Raw genomic sequence first — 23,711 nt, 5'->3', positions numbered from 1 at the left:
TTAATATCTTATTAAATACACATATTGAAATTGCAACGGCAGGAAGGAAAAGAAAGAACTAGCATTACAATACTGCTCAATATATTATTATATACACTTCAACATTGAAATTGCATCACCAAGAAGGAAAATGTCATGGAAATCACAGGCTAGATAGACATGGTAGCAATATGCAAGTATAATGTCCATGTAATGCACAGAAGGAAACTGTGCATCTCTTATTGCAATTCAGCCTGATTCACACATACCATTTTGTGTCTGCAGCTACTATGTAGACCTTGTCTCCATGGTTACAGACTGTAAACAAACTCTGTAATTTGACATTGCAGTAATACTTCCTTTCGTCTGTCTGCTTTACAACATACTTCCTACAAGCAGCACTCACTATAGAGATTTCACCAACCCTTATTTTTTCCCACATCATTAAACTTTTAATTTTCTTTACACTTGTTTTTTGTATTTAACATACCAGGCTAAACAGAAGGTGGATGCCTATCATTTGCAGCTGCAGAATTTGTTGTATGAAGTTATGCACCTTCAGAAGGAGATCACCAAGTGTCTGGAGTTTAAGTAATACTTAAATACCTATTAGTAAAAATACAAATACACATCCTTCAGTTTTTCAGGTCCTCATTTAATGATTTGTTACTTTGCCTTCTTCCTAGATCCCAGCATGAGGAAATTGAACTTGTAAATGTTGACGAATTTTATCGAGAGGCTCCTCCAGAGATAAGCAAACCAGAGACTACATCAAATGACCCACATCAGCAAACGTTATCCCGTCTGGACTGGGAGCTTGAGCAGAGAAAAAGGTTAGATCTACCGTATATACTCGAGTATAAGCCGACCCCCCTAATTTTGCCACAAAAAACTGGGAAAACTTATTGACTCGAGTATAAGCCTAGGGTGGAAATGCAGCATTTACCGGTGAATTTCAAAAATAAAAATAGATCATTATTTCCCCATAGCTGTGCCATATAGTGCTCTACACCGTTCATTATTTCCCCATAGCTGTGCCCCATATAGTGCTCTGCACCGTTCATTGTGCCCCATTGCTGTGCCATATACAGTGCTCTGCACCATTCATTGTGCCCCATTGCTGTGCCATATACGGTGCTCTGCACCGTTCATTGTGCCCCATATCTGTGCCCATATACGGTGCTCTGCACCGTTCATTGTGCCCCATTGCTGTGCCATATACGGTGCTCTGCACCGTTCATTGTGCCCCATTAACATAGTAACATAGTAACATAGTTAGTAAGGCCGAAAAAAGACATTTGTCCATCCAGTTCAGCCTATATTCCATCATAATAAATACCCAGATCTACGTCCTTCTACAGAACCTAATAATTGTATGATACAATATTGTTCTGCTCCAGGAAGACATCCAGGCCTCTCTTGAACCCCTCGACTGAGTTCGCCATCACCACCTCCTCAGGCAAGCAATTCCAGATTCTCACTGCCCTAACAGTAAAGAATCCTCTTCTATGTTGGTGGAAAAACCTTCTCTCCTCCACACGCAAAGAATGCCCCCTTGTGCCCGTCACCTTCCTTGGTATAAACAGATCCTCAGCGAGATATTTGTATTGTCCCCTTATATACTTATACATGGTTATTAGATCGCCCCTCAGTCGTCTTTTTTCTAGACTAAATAATCCTAATTTCGCTAATCTATCTGGGTATTGTAGTTCTCCCATCCCCTTTATTAATTTTGTTGCCCTCCTTTGTACTCTCTCTAGTTCCATTATATCCTTCCTGAGCAACCGGTTCCATTGCTGTGCCATATACGGTGCTCTGCACCGTTCATTGTGCCCCATTGCTGTGCCATATACGGTGCTCTGCACCGTTCATTGTGCCCCATTGCTGTGCCATATACGGTGCTTTGCACCGTTCATTGTGCCCCATTGCTGTGCCATATACGGTGCTCTGCACCGTTCATTGTGCCCCATAGAAATCTCTGCCGCCGCTGCTGCAATAAAAAAAAAAAACACATACTCACCTCCCTTGATTGCAGCTCCCGGCGTCTCGTTCCGGCGCCTCCATCTTCCCGGCGCCTCCATCTTCCCGGCGTCTCTGCTCTGACTGATCAGGCAGAGGGCGCCGCGCACACTGTATGCGTCATCGCGCCCTCTGCCTGAACAGTCAGAGCGCAGACGCCGGGAATATGGAGCGGCGCCCGGCGGCTGGAACGAGGACAGGTGAATATGCTATACTTACCTAGTCCTGGCGATCCTCGCGCTGTCCCTCTGCCTGGTCTTCGGTGCCGCAGCTCTTCCTGTCAGCGGTCACCGGCACCGCTGATTAGAGGAATGAATAGGCGGCTCCGCCCCTATGGGAGGTGGAGCCGCTTATTCATTTCTGTAATGAGCGGTCCCACGTGACCGCTGAAGAGGGGAAGAAGCTGCAGCACAGAAGCCCGTGGGACGGCAGGGACAGCGCGAGGATCGCTGGGACTAGGTAAGTATACCTCAGCGCCCTCACCCGCCGACCCTGCCACCCACATTGACTCGAGTATAAGCCGAGAGGGGCACTTTCAGCCCAAAAATTTGGGCTGAAAATCTCGGCTTATACTCGAGTATATACGGTAATTGTTCCGCTCTGATAGATCTTTACACCACCAGGTTTCTCATACACATGTCAAGAACATTTTGTTATATTTGTCCATAATGATGTCATTCTACCCAATATCACATTTCTAAGCAATGTTCACATTTTAGAAAAGCATTATCATTTTTTTTTTCCCTTGGCCTTTATAGGTTGGCAGAAAAGTACAAGGAGAGTTTGGCCATTAGGGAGAAGATTTTAAAGGAGATTGAAGTGAAGAAGGAATATCTGAACAGTCTCCAGCCACAGCTTCAAAGCATTATGCAGGTTATTTCTCTAACTGAATAACGTCCCAGCATTTCATATCCTCATAGTCTGTGCCTTTAACAGTTACTTTAACAACCTGCTCGCTGTGCTGTCACCTCTGCCTTTTGTTTGCTGCCAACATTAATTTTGGCTCTTGCCTGGTAATACCTAAGTCGATAGGCTAGGATACCAGTGTGATTATCACTGATCACAAATTGGAAACACTCCGCTTGTCACTTGCTGTAGTTAATAAACAATTGAAAAATAGATGAATTTGATATAATTTTCCCATTCAGTTATGGCGAAAAATAGCTGTAATCCCATATACCAGTATTTTTTGTTGTCACCAGATGTAGCTTTATAGATTAAAAGGGTTTTCCATATTGACGATCCATGCTTGGGCTAGATCGTAAGACTGGGAGGGCCAATACACGGCACCTCACACCGATGAACTGTTGGCATTTCCTGCAATGAAAGTCTATCAAGCTGGAACTCCACAGCTCCACACTCTCTACAGTGGATAGTAGGGCTGTGGAGTCGGTATAAAATGGACGGACTCCTAAAATATATAATAAATTGGGCACAGTAGTTCAGTGTAGGATGTGCTATAAATGTTTTCATAAGACTTTGGGAAAGTTATGAAATGTCCTATAAATGTCTGTTCCTGGTCTAAGGATCTCTGCTTTTAGGTGAGATAAATCTGTGCTTCACTTTATGCACATACTCAGTAGTGACCAGTGCTGTGAGGTCGGAGGTTTAGGTGAGATGAATCTGTGCTTCACTTTATGCACATGCTCAGTAGTGACCAGTGCTGTGAGGTCGGAGGTTTAGGTGAGATGAATCTGTGCTTCACTTTATGCACATGCTCAGTAGTGACCAGTGCTGTGGGGTCGGAGGTTTAGGTGAGATGAATCTGTGCTGCACTTTCTGCACATGCTCAGTAGTGAGGCAGTGCTGTGGGGTCGAAGGTATAGGTGAGCGGAGTCCGTGTTGCACTTTATGCACATGCTCAGTAGTGAGGGAGTGCTGTGGAGTAGGTTTAGGTGAGACGAATCTGTTCTGCACTTTATGTAAATTCTCAGTAGTGACCAGTGCTGTGGCTTACCAATTCCACAGATCTGGTGGATGTTTTCAGGTACTGGAACTTGGAAGGCTTTTTTTTTTTTTTTTTTTTTTTTTATTAGAAGCATAGCTGTAATACCTGAGAACAGTGTCTACTGAATATAAAGATCTGTGGTGGTCCTACTCTGTACAATGTGTACTTCTGACTACTGCGGCACCAAGAAGAAATAACAAATTTTTATTGAATATTCATGACAATATTAACACATAAAAGGAGATGCAATGCAAAGAATAAATAGGTGGTGTCTTAGTAACATGTGAGAATCACTGGTACATTTAATATGAAGTCAGCCTCTAAAAGAAATTTACAGTCATGTGACCAAATAAAGATAATCAATATTTTCCACCGCCTTAGTATATAAATAATTAATCTACATGTATTCAGAGAAGATATTTTGGGAAGTCTTAAGTGATTGCAAATTATTTAAATTGATAAGTGTATGTGTATATAAATCAACAGCTCCACCTGCTGGACAATATAGTGCTAGTTATTAAGTTAAAAAGTGCTATTGGCCTAATAAAAGTAAACCTGACAATGGAAAATATTGTATCTATATTTAAATAAGAATATTTATTTCCTGCATTTCATTTCCTTCTTTTGTGTTTTTTAATGTCATGAATATACAATACAGATTTGTTATTTATAGTTTGTTTGGAGGAGTTCTCCTCTTGTCGGTTTTCTAATTCATTTTTTGAACTTCTAGTCATGGTTATTTCCCTCCATCTTTGGGTTATGCTGTGGCACCAAGTATTTGCTGATGAACCACCCCCAATGATCTAATATTGACCTATCCAAAGGATTGGCGGCTCTTCAGGATCTTGTTCCCGGACATCCCCTTTAATGTTTTGTGGGAGAAATGGGTTGCTATCTCAGAACATGATAGAACATGGATGAATGCTTTTTTATGTGCTACTGAATTTAACCACAGTACAGGGCTGTGGAAGTTTGACATGTTAATTTTCTCTCCTCAGGCTTCTTTGCCAGTACAGGAGTATCTGTCAATGCCGTTTGACTGTTTGCACAAACAGTATGAGATCGCACGACATCTACCAGCACCCCTGTATGTGCTCTTTGTTCAGGCTAGTGCCTACAGCCAGGCATGTGGTGAGTGTGGTTTTCTAAGACCCTTTCCTATTTTATGATTCCATTTACCAAGTCCAGATTATAGCTTTAAAGACATGTGGTTCCCAATAGTTGCATCACTTTTGTGTTGTAAAATTGAATTGTTACAATTGTATTTGTATAAGCTTCAGTAGCGAACTCGACGAAGTTAGGGTACCGTCACACTATACGATTTACCTACGATCACGACCAGCGATATGACCTTGCCGTGATCGTAGGTAAATCGTAGTGTGGTCGCTGGAGAGCTGTCACACAGACAGCTCTCCAGCGACCAACGATGCCGAGGTCCCTGGGTAACCAGGGTAAACATCGGGTAACTAAGCGCAGGACCGCGCTTAGTTACCCGATGTTTACCCTGGTTACAAGCGTAAAACTTAAAAAAAAAAAAAACAGCACATACTTACATTCTGGTGTCCGTCCGGTCCCTTGCAGTCTGGTTCCCGCACTCAGTGACTGCCGGCCGTAAAGTGAAAGTGAAAGCACAGCCGCTGTGCTCTGCTTTCACTTTACGGCCGGCAGTCACAGTGCGGGAAGCAGACGGCAAGGGACCTGACGGACACCAGAATGTAAGTATGTGCTGTTTTTTTTTTTTTTAGTTTAACGCTTGTAACCAGGGTAAACATCGGGTAACTAAGCACGGTCCCTGCGCTTAGTTACCCGATGTTTACCCTGGTTACAAGCGAACGCATCGCTGGATCGCATCGCTAGATCGGTGTCACACACACCGATCTAGCGATGACAGCGGGAGAACCAGCGATGAAAGAAAGTTCCATACGATCTGCTATGACGTACGATTCTCAGCAGGATCCCTGATCGCTGCTGCGTGTCAGACACAGCGATATCGTAACGATATCGCTGGAACGTCACGAATCGTACCGTCGTAGCGATCGAAATGTTATAGTGTGACGGTACCCTTAGAAGCTGATTTTAAATTAGCAGGAGACTGCAGAAAAACTGGGTCCAGCCTATATTTGCTCTCACTTCAGAGCTTGAGGAAGGTGATTTTCCATTGCTCGTTTCATTTGTTGTGGGTGCTGTGGCAGCCATTCTTGCTGTGGTTTTGTGCTTGTGGGGCGGTCAGGAATCATATACAACAAGTCCTTCGGCATGGTCGCTGTGAAGCACCAGGCCGCCCGCTCTGCTTGTGCATTGTCACTGCCACCCTAGTTAGCACACGACTCCTTTGCTTTAAGGGAATAGAAGTTAGGACCCACTTATAGGTTTGCTGTGACTTGGCAGTGGGCTTTATACAGTCTGAACAGAATGTTAAACTAAGAACCAATATTTTTCCTTGCTGTCAGGACAGCGCTAATCATCACTCTTCTCCTTTTTGAATAGTACAGAATGTCAGCACACCTTTTCCATACTGTCAGGACACATTACTTTGTCAACAGTTTTTATGTTTTCTTTCAAGATCTAGGATCTCTCGATGCTCTATTTTCCTTGTTGTCATGACATAATATATCCCCATACTCTTCTCCTTGCTGTCTCCAATCTCTCCTCCTCCTTGCTGTCACCATGCTCTTCTCCTCCTCCTTGCTGTCACCATGCTCTTCTCCTCCTCCTTGCTGTCACCATGCTCTTCTCCTCCTCCTTGCTGTCACCATGCTCTTCTCCTCCTCCTTGCTGTCACCATGCTCTTCTCCTCCTCCTTGCTGTCACCATGCTCTTCTCACCTCCTTGCTGTCACCATGCTCTTCTCCTCCTCCTTGCTGTCACCATGCTCTTCTCCTCCTCCTTGCTGTCACCACGCTCTTCTCCTCCTCCTTGCTGTCACCACGCTCTTCTCCTCCTCCTTGCTGTCACCACGCTCTTCTCCTCCTCGTTGCTGTCACCACGCTCTTCTCCTCCTCGTTGCTGTCACCACGCTCTTCTCCTCCTCGTTGCTGTCACCACGCTCTTCTCCTCCTCGTTGCTGTCACCACGCTCTTCTCCTCCTCGTTGCTGTCACCACGCTCTTCTCCTCCTCGTTGCTGTCACCACGCTCTTCTCCTCCTCGTTGCTGTCACCACGCTCTTCTCCTCCTCGTTGCTGTCACCACGCTCTTCTCCTCCTCGTTGCTGTCACCACGCTCTTCTCCTCCTCGTTGCTGTCACCACGCTCTTCTCTTCCTCGTTGCTGTCACCACGCTCTTCTCCTCCTCGTTGCTGTCACCACGCTCTTCTCCTCCTCGTTGCTGTCACCACGCTCTTCTCCTCCTCGTTGCTGTCACCACGCTCTTCTCCTCCTCGTTGCTGTCACCACGCTCTTCTCCTCCTCGTTGCTGTCACCACGCTCTTCTCCTCCTCGTTGCTGTCACCACGCTCTTCTCCTCCTCGTTGCTGTCACCACGCTCTTCTCCTCCTCGTTGCTGTCACCACGCTCTTCTCTTCCTCGTTGCTGTCACCACGCTCTTCTCTTCCTCGTTGCTGTCACCACGCTCTTCTCCTCCTCGTTGCTGTCACCACGCTCTTCTCCTCCTCCTTGCTGTCACCACGCTCTTCTTCTCCTCCTTGCTGTCACCACGCTCTTCTCCTCCTCCTTGCTGTCACCACGCTCTTCTCCTCTTCCTTGCTGTCCAATCATACATTCTCTGGACACTGTTTACTCTCTTAATTTATGTCTTGCTCTTTCTCTACCCATTTCCCCTTTTTCCCTGATGTCAGCCCACATGAAGAGTTACTCCCAACCCTATCGGCAGGGTGAGTATTCATCTTCTGTTCAGCTTTTTGTCACTTTTTTCCTGTGTGATAAATTTCAAAATTGCATTTCACTTCCGGTATGAATTTTGGCTCTGATTTGTAAATGAGAGAGATGCTGTGACGGCCACACGTCTCCTGGGGTGTTGCTTCACTGTGTGCTGACTATTGAGCTTTTGCTGTTCTAAAACTGTTTCGTGGTCTGGGGCTTAGCGCATTACCAGTGGTGATTGCATGACTCATGCATGCGAAAATGTTCTGAGATTTTATCCGGAAAAAAATCAGTATTGACTATATTCCTATATCTATTAATGACACCATGATGTTAATTAGTACATGCATATCTGCAGTAGGGTTACACTAAATGCTATTCATTTGTATATACATTCAGATTGACATATGACACTTATTATTCACATGGCTGGAGCAGAAAGTACATCGTTTTCGTTTCTTTTTGTGCCATTTATAATTGATGAATGAATTTTTCCATCTTGTGTCGTAGACAAGAAGCTTGTGGTCAGCATTGAAGGGAGTGTTGAAGAAGCAAAAGCTTTATATAAACCACCTGAGGATTCTCAAGGTATATAATCAAACATGGAAAAATGTAAGGGGGTCTTTCCTATGGAAGCGTTGTTATATCCTGTCAACATAAAGATCTGCTATGGAAGGAAGAGTCCTAGCTGTTCTAGCTGTGTAATGTCTCAAATCGTGTGCACATACGATTTTTCTTAGCAAGATATTGTGTTTCTTGTTTATTTTTTCCAATCATTGCAATATTGCAGTATATTATTTAGTACTTGTATAATGCAGTTCTGAAGTGTGATCGTCTGCCTTTTGACACAGTGGACCATTCCCTATTACTACAGACCCTCTCATCCCTTGGCATCACAGACCTGGCCCTATCTTGGATCTCGTCATACCTAACAGACCGGACATTCAGTCTCTCCCACGTGCACACCACCTCCTCACCTCGCCCCTTATCTGTCGGAGTCCCGCAAGGTTCAGTCCTTGGGCCCCTGCTCTTCTCCATTTACACCTTTGGCCTCAGACAGCTCATAGAATCTCACAGCTTTCAGTATCCTCTCTATGCTGACGACACACAGATCTACATCTCTGGACCAGATATCGCCTCCCTGCTAACCAGAATCCCACAATGTCTGTTCGCTATTTCATCTTTCTTCTTCCTTAGATTTTTAAAACTTAATATGGACAAACAGAGTTCATCATCTTTCCACACTCTCACTGAACCCCCCCAAGGAACCCATCCATTAGAGTAAACTGCTGCCCACTCTCCCAGTCCCACAAGCTCGCTGCCTCGGGGTAATCCTTGACATTGATGTCTCCTTCAAACCACATATCCAAACCCTTTCCACTTCCTGCCGCCTTCAGCTCAAAAATATTTGTACAATCCTCAACCAAGAATCTGCAAAAAAAAACATTAGTCCATGCCCTCATCTCCCGCCCCCCCGCTATTCCCCGGCCTCTCCCCTCTGTCAATCTGTGCACTGGCTCCCCATTACACAAAGACTACGGTTCAAAACTCTAACCATGGCATACAAAGCCATCCATCCACAACCTGTCTCCTCCATACAACTGTGACCTCGTCTCCCGGTACTTACCTACACGCAACCTCCGATCCTCACAAGATCTCCTACTCTACTCCCCTCTTATCTCCTCTTCCCACAATCGCATACAAGATTTCTCTCGTGCATCACCCTACTCTGGAACTCTCCAAAACATATCAATCTCGCCTACCATGGAAACCTTTTTAAAAGGAACCCGAAGACCCACCTCTTCTGAAAAGCCTTCAACCTGCAGTAACCACCGATCAACCAAACTACTACACGACCAGCTCTACCCTCACCTACTGTATCCTTACCCATCCCTTGTAGATTGTGAGCCCTCGCGGGCAGGGTCCTCTCTCCTCCTGTACCAGTTATGACTTGTATTGATTAAGATTACTGTACTTGTTTTTTTCTGTATACCCCTCCTCACATGTAAAGCGCCATGGAATAAATGGCGCTATAATAATGTGAGATTGGACAAGATAAGACGCAAAAAAGACTCTGTCTTAATCATGATAATCTTGAGAAAGTCTGTAAAATCCATAGTTTCTTGTCAGTGGCATCTTTTTGGTCTTATTTTATTCCTGTTGGGCCTCTGAATATTCCAGTTTTTGTATTTTTTCTTTCATATGCAACAGTGATATGGGCATTTTTATTCCGTGCTTATAATAATAATAATAATTTTTATTTATATAGCGCCAACATATTCCGCAGCGCTTTACAAATTATAGAGGGGACTTGTACAGACAATAGACATTACAGCATAACAGAAATACAGTTCAAAACAGATACCAGGAGGAATGAGGGCCCTGCTCGCAAGCTTACAAACTATGAGGAAAAGGGGAGACACGAGAGGTGGATGGTAACAATTGCTTTAGTTATTCGGACCGGCCATAGTGTAAGGCTCAGGTGTTCATGTAAAGCTGCATGAACCAGTTAACTGCCTAAGTATGTAGCAGTACAGACACAGAGGGCTATTAACTGCATAAAGTGAATGAGAACAATTTTTTTTTTTTTTTTTTTTAAATAGGCCACACAGGGATCCTTACATTAATGCATTGAGGCGGTAGGCCAGTCTGAACAAATGAGTTTTTAGGGCACGCTTAAAACTGTGGGGATTGGGGATTAATCTTATGTTAATGATCATTACCATGGGGTGGTTCTCATAGGGCAGCAGTGGTGAACTTTTGGCACGCAGAGCCCTCCCAGTGGGCAAGCGCGTAATCGCCGTTATGCCTTGCTGGACCGAGGCTGGTGGGTGAAAAACCCTGCGACGCCAGCCCTTCAGCTGGATCTTTGTCCTCGGACACAGATCCAGCTGAAGTGTATTGCATGCAGCACACGAACTTGCCGGGTCCGTGCACCGTAACGCAAGTACACAACTGGGCACATATCAGTGACGTCATGCACCTCCTGTCGCTCGGGCGCTGAACTCAGCTGTTGGCTTCAGAATACGACATGACAGGGGAAAAGAAAGAAGGAAGGTGAGTAGTAATATATTTGGTGTGTTCCTTCCCCCCCCCCCTTTTCTATTAGTTGAACAGTGACGCAGGGAGGATGGGGTGACATTTACAAGGATGAAGGGCATATATACATGGATTGGGGAAGGGAATATACCAGGATGAGTGGGGGGAGAGCATGTACCAGGATGTAGGTGCATATACCAGGATAGGAAGCATATTCCTGCTCCGGTCTGTGACTGCGCTCTGCTGCCTTCGCCTGCTCTCTGCATGAGTTGTGGTTATTTTTTAACTAAAACCTCAGTATTCAGGTTAAATTGCCATGTTGACACTTTGTGATGAATGAGTGGGTTTTGGGTTGCAGTTTAGGCACTTGGTCTCTAAAAGGTTCGCCATCACTGTCATAGGGTCTCACTGGACCATATTGCAGAGAAATTGCATGCCCCCAGGGAATCCGGAGTCAAATTCCCTTTATAAAGACTATAAAAATTAGTACTAACCAAAAAGGGTCCAATCACTAGAACCATATGTCTGTTATAAAACAAACAAAAAAAAAACGCACATCATGGGAGCAACAGAAATAACTGTAAAAACTGGCTGGTTTTGACCTCTTGACAGGTCCACTTTAAATATATCTTTAAACTTTAAAGGAAAGTTACAGACGCTAAATGGCAGTGTCTTTACATTTCTGATCACTTGATGTTTGCTGCACAAAATATGTCAGTTAAATGTCAAAAACTATATGCGCCCAATGTATAGCAAACTTTTTAAACAGTATAGGTTTTAATATTTCTGCTTGATTTTCTCTTAGATGATGAAAGTGATTCTGATGCTGAGGAGGAGCAGACAACGGTGAGAGATACTGATTTTTTTTTTTTTTGTTTGAATTACTTTTAAATTTTTAATAAAAAAACAACAAACATTTTTGATTAAACCTGATCATACAGGTATATTCAGTTCAGGCTCTACAAGGTGCCTTATAACTGACTCACTGAAGAAGTTGGAAGTATGTATATATTGTGTGTGTGTGTATATGTATGTGTGTGTGTGTATATATATATATGTGCTTTTTTAGCTGCACATACAGGTCCTTCTCAAAAAATTAGCATATAGTGTTAAATTTCATTATTTACCATAATGTAATGATTACAATTAAACTTTCATATATTATGGATTCATTATCCACCAACTGAAATTTGTCAGGTCTTCTATTGTTTTAATACTGATGATTTTGGCATACAACTCCTGATAACCCAAAAAACCTGTCTCAATAAATTAGCATATCAAGAAAAGGTTCTCTAAACGACCTATTACCCTAATCTTCTGAATCAACTAATTAACTCTGAACACATGCAAAAGATACCTGAGGCTTTTATAAACTCCCTGCCTGGTTCATTACTCAAAACCCCCATCATGGGTAAAGGCCCCGTCACACATAGCGACGCTTGAGCGATTCCAACAACGATATGACCTGTCAGGGATCGCTCAAGCGTCGCTATGTGGTCGCTGGTGAGATGTCACACAGTGCGATCTCCCCAACGACGCAGCAGCGATGCGGCGAACTGTAGCGACCTGTAGAACGATGCTATTTCATGATGATTCAATGGGACGTCCTGTCAGCGAGGTCGTTGGTAAGGTGTCAAACACAGCGATGTGTGCTACCCAGCGGGACCTCAACGATCAAAAAATGGCCCAGGCCATTCCGACACGACCAGCGATCTCACAGCAGGGGCCTGATCGCTGCTACGTGTCACACATAGCGAGATCGCTACTGAGGTCGCTGTTGCGTCACAAAACTTGTGACTCAGCAGCGATCTCGCTAGCGATCTCGCTGTGTGTGACGGGGGCTTAAGACTAGCGACCTGACAGATGTCAAGAAGGCCATCATTGACACCCTCAAGCAAGAGGGTAAGACCCAGAAAGAAATTTCTCAACAAATAGGCTGTTCCCAGAGTGCTGTATCAAGGCACCTCAATGGTAAGTCTGTTGGAAGGAAACAATGTGGCAGAAAACGCTGTACAACGAGAAGAGGAGACCGGACCCTGAGGAAGATTGTGGAGAAGGACCGATTCCAGACCTTGGGGAACCTGAGGAAGCAGTGGACTGAGTCTGGTGTGGAAACATCCAGAGCCACCGTGCACAGGCGTGTGCAGGAAATGGGCTACAGGTGCCGCATTCCCCAGGTAAAGCCACTTTTGAACCATAAACAGCGGCAGAGGCGCCTGACCTGGGCTACAGAGAAGCAGCACTGGACTGTTGCTAAGTGGTCCCAAGTACTTTTTTCTGATGAAAGCAAATTTTGCATGTCATTCGGAAATCAAGGTGCCAGAGTCTGGAGGAAGACTGGGGAGAAGGAAATGCCAAAATGCCTGAAGTCCAGTGTCAAGTACCCACAGTCAGTGATGGTGTGGGGTGCCATGTCAGCTGCTGGTGTTGGTCCACTGTGTTTCATCAAGGGCAGGGTCAATGCAGCTAGCTATCAGGAGATTTTGGAGCACTTCATGCTTCCATCGGCTGAAATGCTTTATGGAGATGAAGATTTCATTTTTCAGCACGACCTGGCACCTGCTCACAGTGCCAAAACCACTGGTAAATGGTTTACTGACCATGGTATTACTGTGCTCAATTGGCCTGCCAACTCTCCTGACCTGAACCCCATAGAGAATCTGTGGGATATTGTGAAGAGAAAGTTGAGAGACGCAAGACCCAACACTCTGGATGAGCTTAAGGCCGCTATTGAAGCATCCTGGGCCTCCATAACATCTCAGCAGTGTCACAGGCTGATTGCCTCCATGCCACGCCGCATTGAAGCAGTCATTTCTGCCAAAGGATTCCCGACCAAGTATTGAGTGCATAACTGAACATTATTATTTGTTGGTTTTTTTGTTTGTTATTAAAAAACACTTTTATTTGATTGGATGGGTGAAATATGCTAATTTATTGAGACAGGTTTTTTGGGTTATCAGGAGTTGTATGCCAAAATCATCAGTATTAAAACAATAAAAGACCTGACAAATTTCAGTTGGTGGATAATGAATCTATAATATATGAAAGTTTAATTGTAATCATTACATTATGGTAAATAATGAAATGTAACACTATATGCTAATTTTTTGAGAAGGACCTGTATATATATATATAATTCAGAGAAGCTTTATTGGCAGGACCAAATACACATCAGTTTTGCCAAAGCAAGTGTATAAAGGCAATAGGGACTGTGGGGATGTTGTGTGGGAGGTGGATTGGGGCAGATCCAGGGTGGGGGCTATAGTCCATGGCATAGGGGAGGGGTGGATGGGGCAGATCCATTGTGGGGGGCTATAGTCCATGGCATCATAGTTCTTTCTCGCAGTCTATGACATTTGCTCACATACCGCGCTGCTATCTCCACCGCTCTCTTTTCTTCTCCCAGTAGGATATATGTTTTCTCTTCCTCCTTCATGGTGATGAAGTCTGGGAAGAGATGTGAGAGTCTCCTGAAGTGTGTCCCTCACTGCTGAGTATTTGGAGCAGTGTAGCAGGAAGTGGGTTTCGTCCTCTATGGCCTCCTGGTCGCAGTGTTGGCACAGTCTTTCCTCCCTGGGCTTGTAGTTCTGCCTGTGTCAGCCGCATTCGATGGCCAGACTGTGGGCGCTGAGTCTAGATCGGCTCAGGATCTGGCGATCTCTGGGGTCCGGTAGTTTCTCAAGATATGGCGCCAGTCTAGTCTCTCTGTAGGCTCCGGTACATGGTCAGTTTCTGTGAGCTGATGATATCATTCTTCCAGTCACTGACATACCTCTCCTGGCCTTCGTCTGCCATCTTCCTGAGTCCGGCTTTTGTCAGGTGGTTGTGATTGGTGTTCTGGTCCGGTTGGGTTTGGCTGGGCTGTTCCGAGGGTTCTGGATTTTCTGTTTCACATGTATCAGGGCTTTATGGTGATGGGAGCTTGGATTGCTCCTATGCAGGTGAGCCCAGAATGACAGCGCCCTCTTTAGAACTGTTAGGTGTAGAGGGAATCTGCCCAGCTCGGCCCGACAAGCCCTGTTGGAGGTGCTCCGATGGACATATATTAATGTATAATATATATTAATGTATAATATATATTAATGTATAATATATATATATATATATATATATATATATATATATATATATATATATATATATATATATTATACACATTAATATATATATATATATATATTTCTCCTTCGCCTCATTGGGGGACACAGGACCATGGGTTATGCTGCTGTCACTAGGAGGCTGACACTAAGCTGAGACAAAAAAGGGTTAGCTCCTCCCCTGCAGTATACACCCTCATGCTGGCATCCAGAGACCCAGTTTAAGCTTAGTGTCCGTAGGAGGCACACTGATTTTTAACCCTTTTGGTTTTTTTTTCTCTTTTTCCTTTTTCTTTTTCCTTTTTCCGGACGAAGGGGGCGACGGATTCTTCTAAGGTCCGATCTCCCCCGAACCAACAACAGGCGAGCACGGGAGTTTCACCTCTCCGTATCCTCTCCTGCGTCGTGGGAGCCACTGCCTGAGCTGTCCTTTTTTGGGCGACGGTTTCTCCCCTAATGGGCCCCGATCTCCCCTTTTTGTTATACAGACGAGCACTGGTGTTCCTACCTCCAGTATCCTCCTCTGCAGCCAGGCCTTTTTATTGCCGGACATCTGCCCTGTCCACCAGGTCCTACCCTCGGCTGTACAGTGGCTTTATCCCAGTGGCGTCCGTGCAGACCACACTGCATCACCAATGTGACTTGTGACTCAGGTGGTGGACGGTTCCTCTCCACCCCCCATGTGGGGTCGGTGGATAGAAGGCTTCCCAACCCCTACACCGTTCCTATGCATGGCACCTCCATATGGCACCCTCTCACCTCCATTTCAGGGTAAGTGCCCGGTGGGGGGATTTGGGGGGGGTCGCCAGCGGTCAGGAGGGCTCCTCATCCCTGGGCTCCATCTGCAGGCTTTTTGGGCGGTGTCCCTTTCTTTTTCCGGCGCTCGCGACCGCGCGCCGGGCCGAGGCCGCAAATTTAGCCTCCCGGCTTCGGCCTAGCCGCTGGTCGCCGCCGTTAAGCCCCGCCCACTCCAGTCAGTGTCAGCGGCGCCGCCCCCCCGCTCCTGGCGCTTCTCACAGCCGCCGAGATTTCTCTTCCTGATCTCGGCGGCCATCTTGGCCCCTCTCCTCAGCGCCACAGCTCCTGCCTGTCGCATCTCTGGTGCGTCAGTGGCCCACGTGCAGCCTGCTTCCTCTTCTCAGACTGAATATCTCAGCAGTTCGTCTCTCCTGGATAGCGGGACACAGGACCGGGGTAAGGAGACATCGTTAGCTCCCCTCTGCAGCGCCCTCTCAGACACTGGTTACCCTATATAGACCCCGTAAATTTTTTTCTGCATTAGCATCATGTCGCAGTCAAGGTCTAAAAAATCCTCTAAGGTACATACAACCTTTTTTTTCTGCGTGTACCACCTGCCAGGCCCCACTTCCCAGGCCTCAAAGCTCTCCCCTCTGCTCTGCCTGCGATGCCCCATGTGCCCAGGAGCCCTCCACCGCCGCCGACCCTGGCGTACCTAGCCCCCCCCCCCGTGGGTCGCCTCTCTTTCTCAGTCCATGGATTTTTTAGCTAACGCCATCAAATCCATTCAAAATCCTCCCGGGGAACGAGGCAATCCGCTACAGGTGCTAAGAGATCCCTCCATAGCAGGGGAATCGTCGGCCAGCAGGGGCCGCTCTCCTCTTAAAGAGGCACGGTCGTCCAGAAAACGGACCCGTACTACCTCTCCGGAGCGTTCTCCTCGCCACTCAGACTCTGGCAGCTCCACCTCTCGCTCACCCTCTTTGGGGGCTCGCAGCGTTCAGGACTCTGACCATGAGTCTGAAATTTCTTTGGATCCGGAGGCTCCGGAGTTCAGAGCCACGGTTGACTCCCTCATCGTAGCAGTCAATCACGCACTAAAGGTGGATGACGATTCTAATTCCGCTCCGGAACACGCGGTCTCCTTTTCCAGAACCAAGCGTTCTCACAAATCTTTTGCCTCTCATCCAGCCTTCCTGGATATTGTCAGGCATCACAGGGAGCGCCCAGACAAGCGCTTCACGGGAAAGAAGGACTTGGTTTCCAAGTATCCCTTCTCAGCTGATCTCGTGAAAGACTGGACGGAGCCCCCTACGATAGATCCGCCAGTCTCGCGCCTGGCTTCTAAGACTCTTCTCTCAGTCCCGGAGGGCGCTTCAATTAAGAGCCCCACCGAACGCCAGATAGACTCTCTAGCTCGCTCTGTGTACGAAGCCTCTGGCTCGTCCCTGTCTCCCTCCTTCGCCGCGGCTTGGGTGTCCAAGGCTATGGTTTCCTGGGCGCATGCCCTAGCGAAATCCATTAATGAGCAGGATCTCCCCTCTGAGATGGCGGACCTGGCTAAGCAGCTAGCCATGGCCAGTGATTATGTTATGTTCGCATCTCTCGACGCGGCAAATTGCGCTGCTTCGGCGGCTTCCAACGCCATCGCTATTAGACGGGCCCTTTGGCTCAGAGATTGGCGTGCAGATTCTTCCTCTAAAAAATCCCTGATTTCTCTCCCTTTTCAAAGCGGGCGTCTTTTCGGCGAAAAGCTTGACCAGCTTATTTCCGACGCCACAGGGGGAAAGAGCAAGTTTCTTCCCCAACAGAGGCCCAAGGCGGCTTTCCAGCGCCAGCCTTATTTTCGTTTTCGGCCTTTTCGTACCAACTCTGCCTGGTCCAATCCCTCTGGCCTTCCCAGATCGGACCGCTCCGCCCGCGCAGACAGAGACGCTCGTCCATCCTTCAGACCTAATCCCTCCTGGCGCGGGAAACCGAGGCAGCCCCGAACCAGAGGTTCGAGACCCCCCAGATTCCCTTCTCAATGACTCGGGAACGGCGCCAGTCGATACCAGAAGAGTAGGCGGTCGTCTACTCCTTTTTCAGCAAGCCTGGCTCTCCGTCGTTCACGACGAATGGGTCAGAGATCTGGTATCATCTGGCTACAAGATAGAGTTCTCCTCTCCCCCTCCAACTCGGTTCTTCCCAGTTCGGGAGCTCAGTCTCGCGCCCTTCTTTGCGCCATCCACTCCCTCCGCCAGAGCGGGGTCATCGTGCCGGTCCCGGAACACGAGAGGTTCAGAGGCTTCTACTCAAACCTCTTCGTCGTGCCAAAGAAGGACGGGACAGTTCGTCCCATTTTGGATCTGAAGCTCCTGAACAGGTGCGTGAGAGTCCGGCACTTCAGGATGGAATCGCTCAGATCGGTCATCTCCTCCATGGAAAGAGGGGAATTTTTAGTCTCGATAGACATCAAGGATGCCTATCTTCACATCCCGATTTTCCCGCCTCATCAGAGGTTCCTCCGCTTTGCCATTCGAGAAGACCACTTCCAGTTCACGGCCTTACCCTTCGGTCTCGCCACGGCGCCCAGGGTGTTCACCAAGGTCATGGCGGCTGTCATGGCCATTCTTCACTCTCGAGGAGTCGTCGTATTACCTTACTTAGACGATCTCCTCATAAAAGGCCCGTCTTTTCAGGCCTGCGAGTCAAGCGTCCACATTACCCTGGATTCGCTTTCGCGCCTGGGCTGGCTGATCAACTTAGACAAGTCATCTCCCGTTCCTTCCCGTCGGATCTCCTTTCTGGGAATGATCCTGGACACTTCAAGGGGGCTGGTTTTGCTTCCTCGGTCCAAGGTCCAAGCGCTCCAACAGGGAGTCCGTACACTCTGCCATTCTCGCCCGCGAACCATTCGGTTCGCCATGAAGATCCTGGGAAAGATGGTTGCGGCAATCGAAGCTGTTCCCTTCGCTCAACTCCATCTCCGCCCTTTGCAACAGGCTCTGCTGGACAACTGGGACAGGAGTCTCTTTTCTCTCGACCTCCCTTGTCCTCTGTCCCCACAGGTCAGACATTCTCTCATTTGGTGGACCCTGGGACCGTCTCTTCGCCAGGGGAAGTCCTTCCTCCCGATCCGCTGGTTAGTGGTAACCACCGACGCCAGTCTTCTGGGCTGGGGAGCGGTGTTTCTTCACCACTCGGCCCAGGGCCGTTGGACTGTTCGGGAATCCAGTCTCCCCATCAACATTCTGGAGATTCGTGCTATCAGACTTGCTCTGATTCACTTCCACGCTCTGCTCGCGGGTCACCCAGTACGAGTCCAATCGGACAACGTCACGGCGGTGGCTTACATCAACAACCACCAGGGGGGTACCCGCAGCAGGGCGGCAATGAGGGAAGTCTCCCTCATCCTTCGTTGGGCCGAGACCAACCACTCCATCATCTCGGCGGTGCACATTCCGGGAGTCGAGAACTGGGCGGCGGACTTCCTGAGCCGCCAGGGCCTTGCCTTGGGGGAGTGGGAACTTCACCCAGAAGTTTTTCACCAGATCTGTCTTCGCTGGGGGACCCCGGACGTGGATCTGATGGCGTCCAGATGGAACGCCAAAGTCCACAACTTCATTGCTCGATCTCGGGATCCCCAGGCCATAGGAGTGGACGCGCTGATTTCTCCGTGGCATCATTTTCAGCTCCCATATGTGTTTCCTCCTCTTCCCTTACTGCCGAAGGTCATCCGAAAGATCAGGACGGAGGGAGTTCCGGTCATTCTGGTCGCCCCAGACTGGCCTCGTCGCGCGTGGTACGCGGAACTCGTCCAGCTCGTAGCCGACGTCCCCTTGCGGTTGCCAGACCGCCCAGACCTACTTCGCCAAGGACCGATCTACCATCAGAGCTCAGGGGCCCTACGTTTAACGGCGTGGCTGTTGAAACCTGGATTCTAGCTCGTGCTGGTTTCTCTCAGCAGGTCATCCCCACCATGCTAAGTGCTCGCAAGGCGTCTTCTGCCTCTATCTACCACCGCGTCTGGAAGACCTTCTTCTCCTGGTGCAGGCTCCGAGGGCACCCTCCGCTCAGGTTCTCCATCCCTTGTATCCTGAATTTCCTTCAGTCCGGTCTGGATTCCGGTTTGGTCCTGAGCTCTCTTAAAGGTCAGATCTCTGCCTTATCCGTGCTGTTCCAGCGTAGGATCGCCACCAACCTTCAGGTCAAGACTTTCATTCAGGGAGTCTCCCATGTTGTTCCTCCCTACAGGATGCCGTTGGAGACCTGGGATCTCAACTTGGTCTTGGGGGTTCTCCAGGAACCGCCGTTCGAACCCCTTCAAGACGTTCCGCTCTCTGTTCTCTCTTGGAAGGTTGCCTTCCTGGTAGCGGTGACGTCCATCAGAAGGGTTTCAGAGCTCGCCGCTCTATCCTGCCGGGCACCTTTCCTTGCCTTTCATCAGGACAAGGTAGTCCTACGTCCTTCTCCCGCGTTTCTTCCGAAGGTGGTCTCAGCTTTCCACCTTAACGAGGACATCATTCTTCCCTCCTTTTGTCCGCAGCCCAAACATAGGGTCGAGAAAGCTCTCCATACTCTGGACGTGGTACGGGCCCTCAGGAGGTACATCTCCAGAACGGCGCACTTCAGAAAATCGGACGCCCTTTTCGTGCTCCCGGAGGGTCACAGAAAGGGTTTGGCTGCGTCTAAATCCACGATAGCCAGATGGATCCGATCTGCTATCCAGGAATCCTATCGGGTCAGGGGCAGTCCTATCCCGGCGGGGATTAGAGCTCACTCCACTCGGTCGATGGGTGCTTCCTGGGCCATCCGGCACCAGGCATCAGCGGAGCAGGTTTGCAAGGCCGCGACGTGGTCCAGCCTACATACGTTCACAAAGCATTACAATGTTCACATCCAATCCTCTGCGGACGCGGCCCTTGGCAGGCGTATCCTGCAAGCGGCCGTTGCGCACCTGTAGTCAGACGGTACATGGAGTTATTATGGTTGTATTGTTTCCCTCCCAGGGACTGCTTTGGGACGTCCCATGGTCCTGTGTCCCCCAATGAGGCGAAGGAGAAATAGGGATTTTTGTGTGTACTCACCGTAAAATCCTTTTCTCCGAGCCACTCATTGGGGGACACAGCACCCACCCTGGTAGACTTACGGCTAGTTATCTTTTTTAGTCTTTGACTGTTGTTTGACATGTTATGTTCCAATGTTTTTTGATATATTGTTCTCATTATCCTACTGCTTTTGCACTTAACTGGGTCTCTGGATGCCAGCATGAGGGTGTATACTGCAGGGGAGGAGCTAACCCTTTTTTGTCTCAGCTTAGTGTCAGCCTCCTAGTGACAGCAGCATAACCCATGGTCCTGTGTCCCCCAATGAGTGGCTCGGAGAAAAGGATTTTACGGTGAGTACACACAAAAATCCCTATATTATACACATATATACAGTGGGGCAAAAAAGTATTTAGTCAGTCAGCAATAGTGCAAGTTCCACCACTTAATCTAGAGGAGATCTAGATCTTGATCTAGAGGAGATCTGCATGGAGGAATGGGCCAACATACCAAAAACATTGTGTGGCAACCTTGTGAAGACTTACAGAAAACGTTTGACCTCTGTCATTGCCAACAAAGGATATATTACAAAGTATTGAGATTTTGTTTCTGACCAAATACTTATTTTCCACCATAATATGCAAATAAAATGTTAAAAAAACAGACAATGTGATTTTCTGGATTTTTTTTTCTCAGTTTGTCTCCCATAGTTGAGGTCTACCTATGATGTAAATTACAGACGCCTCTCATCTTTTTAAGTGGTGGAACTTGCACTATTGCTGACTGACTAAATACTTTTTTGCCCCACTGTATATATATATATATATATATATATATATATATATATATATATATATATATATTATATATATATGTGTGTATAATATATATATTATACACATTAATATATATATATATATTATACACATTAATATATATATATATTATACACATTAATATATATATATATATTATACACATTAATATATATATATTATACACATTAATATATATATATATATATATTATACACATTAATATATATATATATATATTATACACATTAATATATATATATTATACACATTAATATATATATATATATATTATACACATTAATATATATATATATTATACACATTAATATATATATATATATATATATATATATATATATATTATACACATTAATATATATATATATATATATATATATATATATATATTATACACATTAATATATATATATATTATACACATTAATATATATATATATTATACACATTAATATATATATATATATTATACACATTAATATATATATATATTATACACATTAATATATATATATATATTATACACATTAATATATATATATATATTATACACATTAATATATATATATATATTATACACATTAATATATATATATATATATATATATTATACACATTAATATATATATATATATATATATATTATACACATTAATATATATATATATATATATATTATACACATTAATATATATATATATATATATATTATACACATTAATATATATATATATATTATACACATTAATATATATATATATTATACACATTAATATATATATATATATATATATATATTATACACATTAATATATATATATATATATATATATATATTATACACATTAATATATATATATATATTATACACATTAATATATATATATATTATACACATTAATATATATATATATATATATATATATATATATATATTATACACATTAATATATATATATATATTATACACATTAATATATATATATATATATATATATATATTATACACATTAATATATATATATATATATTATACACATTAATATATATGTTATACACATTAATATATATATATAATACACATTAATATATATATATATATTATACACATTAATATATATATATTATACACATTAATATATATATATTATACACATTAATATATATATTATACACATTAATATATATATAATACACATTAATATATATATTATACACATTAATATATATATATTATACACATTAATATATATATATTATACACATTAATATATATATATTATACACATTAATATATATATATATATTATACACATTAATATATATATATATATTATACACATTAATATATATATATATTATACACATTAATATATATATATATTATACACATTAATATATATATATATTATACACATTAATATATATATATATTATACACATTAATATATATATATATTATACACATTAATATATATATATATTATACACATTAATATATATATATATTATACACATTAATATATATATATATTATACACATTAATATATATATATATATATATATTATACACATTAACCCCTTCAAGACCCAGCCTATTTTGACCTTAAAGACCTTGCCGTTTTTTGCAATTCTGACCAGTGTCCCTTTATGAGGTAATAACTCAGGAACGCTTCAACGGATCCTAGCGGTTCTGAGATTGTTTTTTCGTGACATATTGGGCTTCATGTTAGTGGTAAATTTAGGTCAATAAATTCTGCATTTATTTGTGATAAACACGGAAATTTGGCGAAAATTTTGAAAATTTCGCAATTTTCACATTTTGAATTTTTATTCTGTTAAACCAGAGAGATATGTGACACAAAATAGTTAATAAATAACATTTCCCACATGTTTACTTTACATCAGCACAATTTTGGAAACAAAATTTTTTTTGTTAGGAAGTTATAAGGGTTAAAATTTGACCAGCGATTTGTCATTTTTACAACGAAATTTACAAAACCATTTTTTTTAGGGACCACCTCACATTTGAAGTCAGTTTGAGGGGTCTATATGGCTGAAAATACCCAAAAGTGACACCATTCTAAAAACTGCACCCCTCAAGGTACTCAAAACCACATTCAAGAAGTTTATTAACCCTTCAGGTGCTTCACAGCAGCAGAAGCAACATGGAAGGAAAAAATGAACATTTAACTTTTTAGTCACAAA

The 23,711-nt window shown here is 44.4% G+C and overlaps 1 protein-coding gene across 5 annotated transcripts in view; it reads left to right on the top strand.

Annotated features, from left to right (window-relative positions):
* The window catches only part of THOC5 (THO complex subunit 5), a 99,671-nt gene that overhangs the window by 5,554 nt on the left and 70,406 nt on the right, over positions 1-23,711 (top strand). For 3 of the 5 annotated variants that reach the window (XM_069760030.1, XM_069760046.1, XM_069760035.1), the window contains exons 5-11: positions 473-570; positions 666-812; positions 2,757-2,871; positions 4,945-5,077; positions 7,741-7,776; positions 8,276-8,353; positions 11,610-11,650. In XM_069760030.1, the coding sequence (XP_069616131.1) occupies positions 473-570; positions 666-812; positions 2,757-2,871; positions 4,945-5,077; positions 7,741-7,776; positions 8,276-8,353; positions 11,610-11,650 (648 nt within the window). The remainder of the gene's footprint in view (positions 1-472; positions 571-665; positions 813-2,756; positions 2,872-4,944; positions 5,078-7,740; positions 7,777-8,275; positions 8,354-11,609; positions 11,651-23,711) is intronic. The other 2 variants (XM_069760049.1, XM_069760040.1) reach the window with 1 other exon arrangement.

This window comes from Ranitomeya imitator, chromosome 1 (assembly GCF_032444005.1).
Source record: "Ranitomeya imitator isolate aRanImi1 chromosome 1, aRanImi1.pri, whole genome shotgun sequence".
In the NCBI taxonomy this organism is placed as follows: Eukaryota; Metazoa; Chordata; class Amphibia; order Anura; family Dendrobatidae; genus Ranitomeya; species Ranitomeya imitator.
Note: the sequence above shows the minus strand (reverse complement) of the source record. Positions and strands in the feature narration are given on the sequence as shown.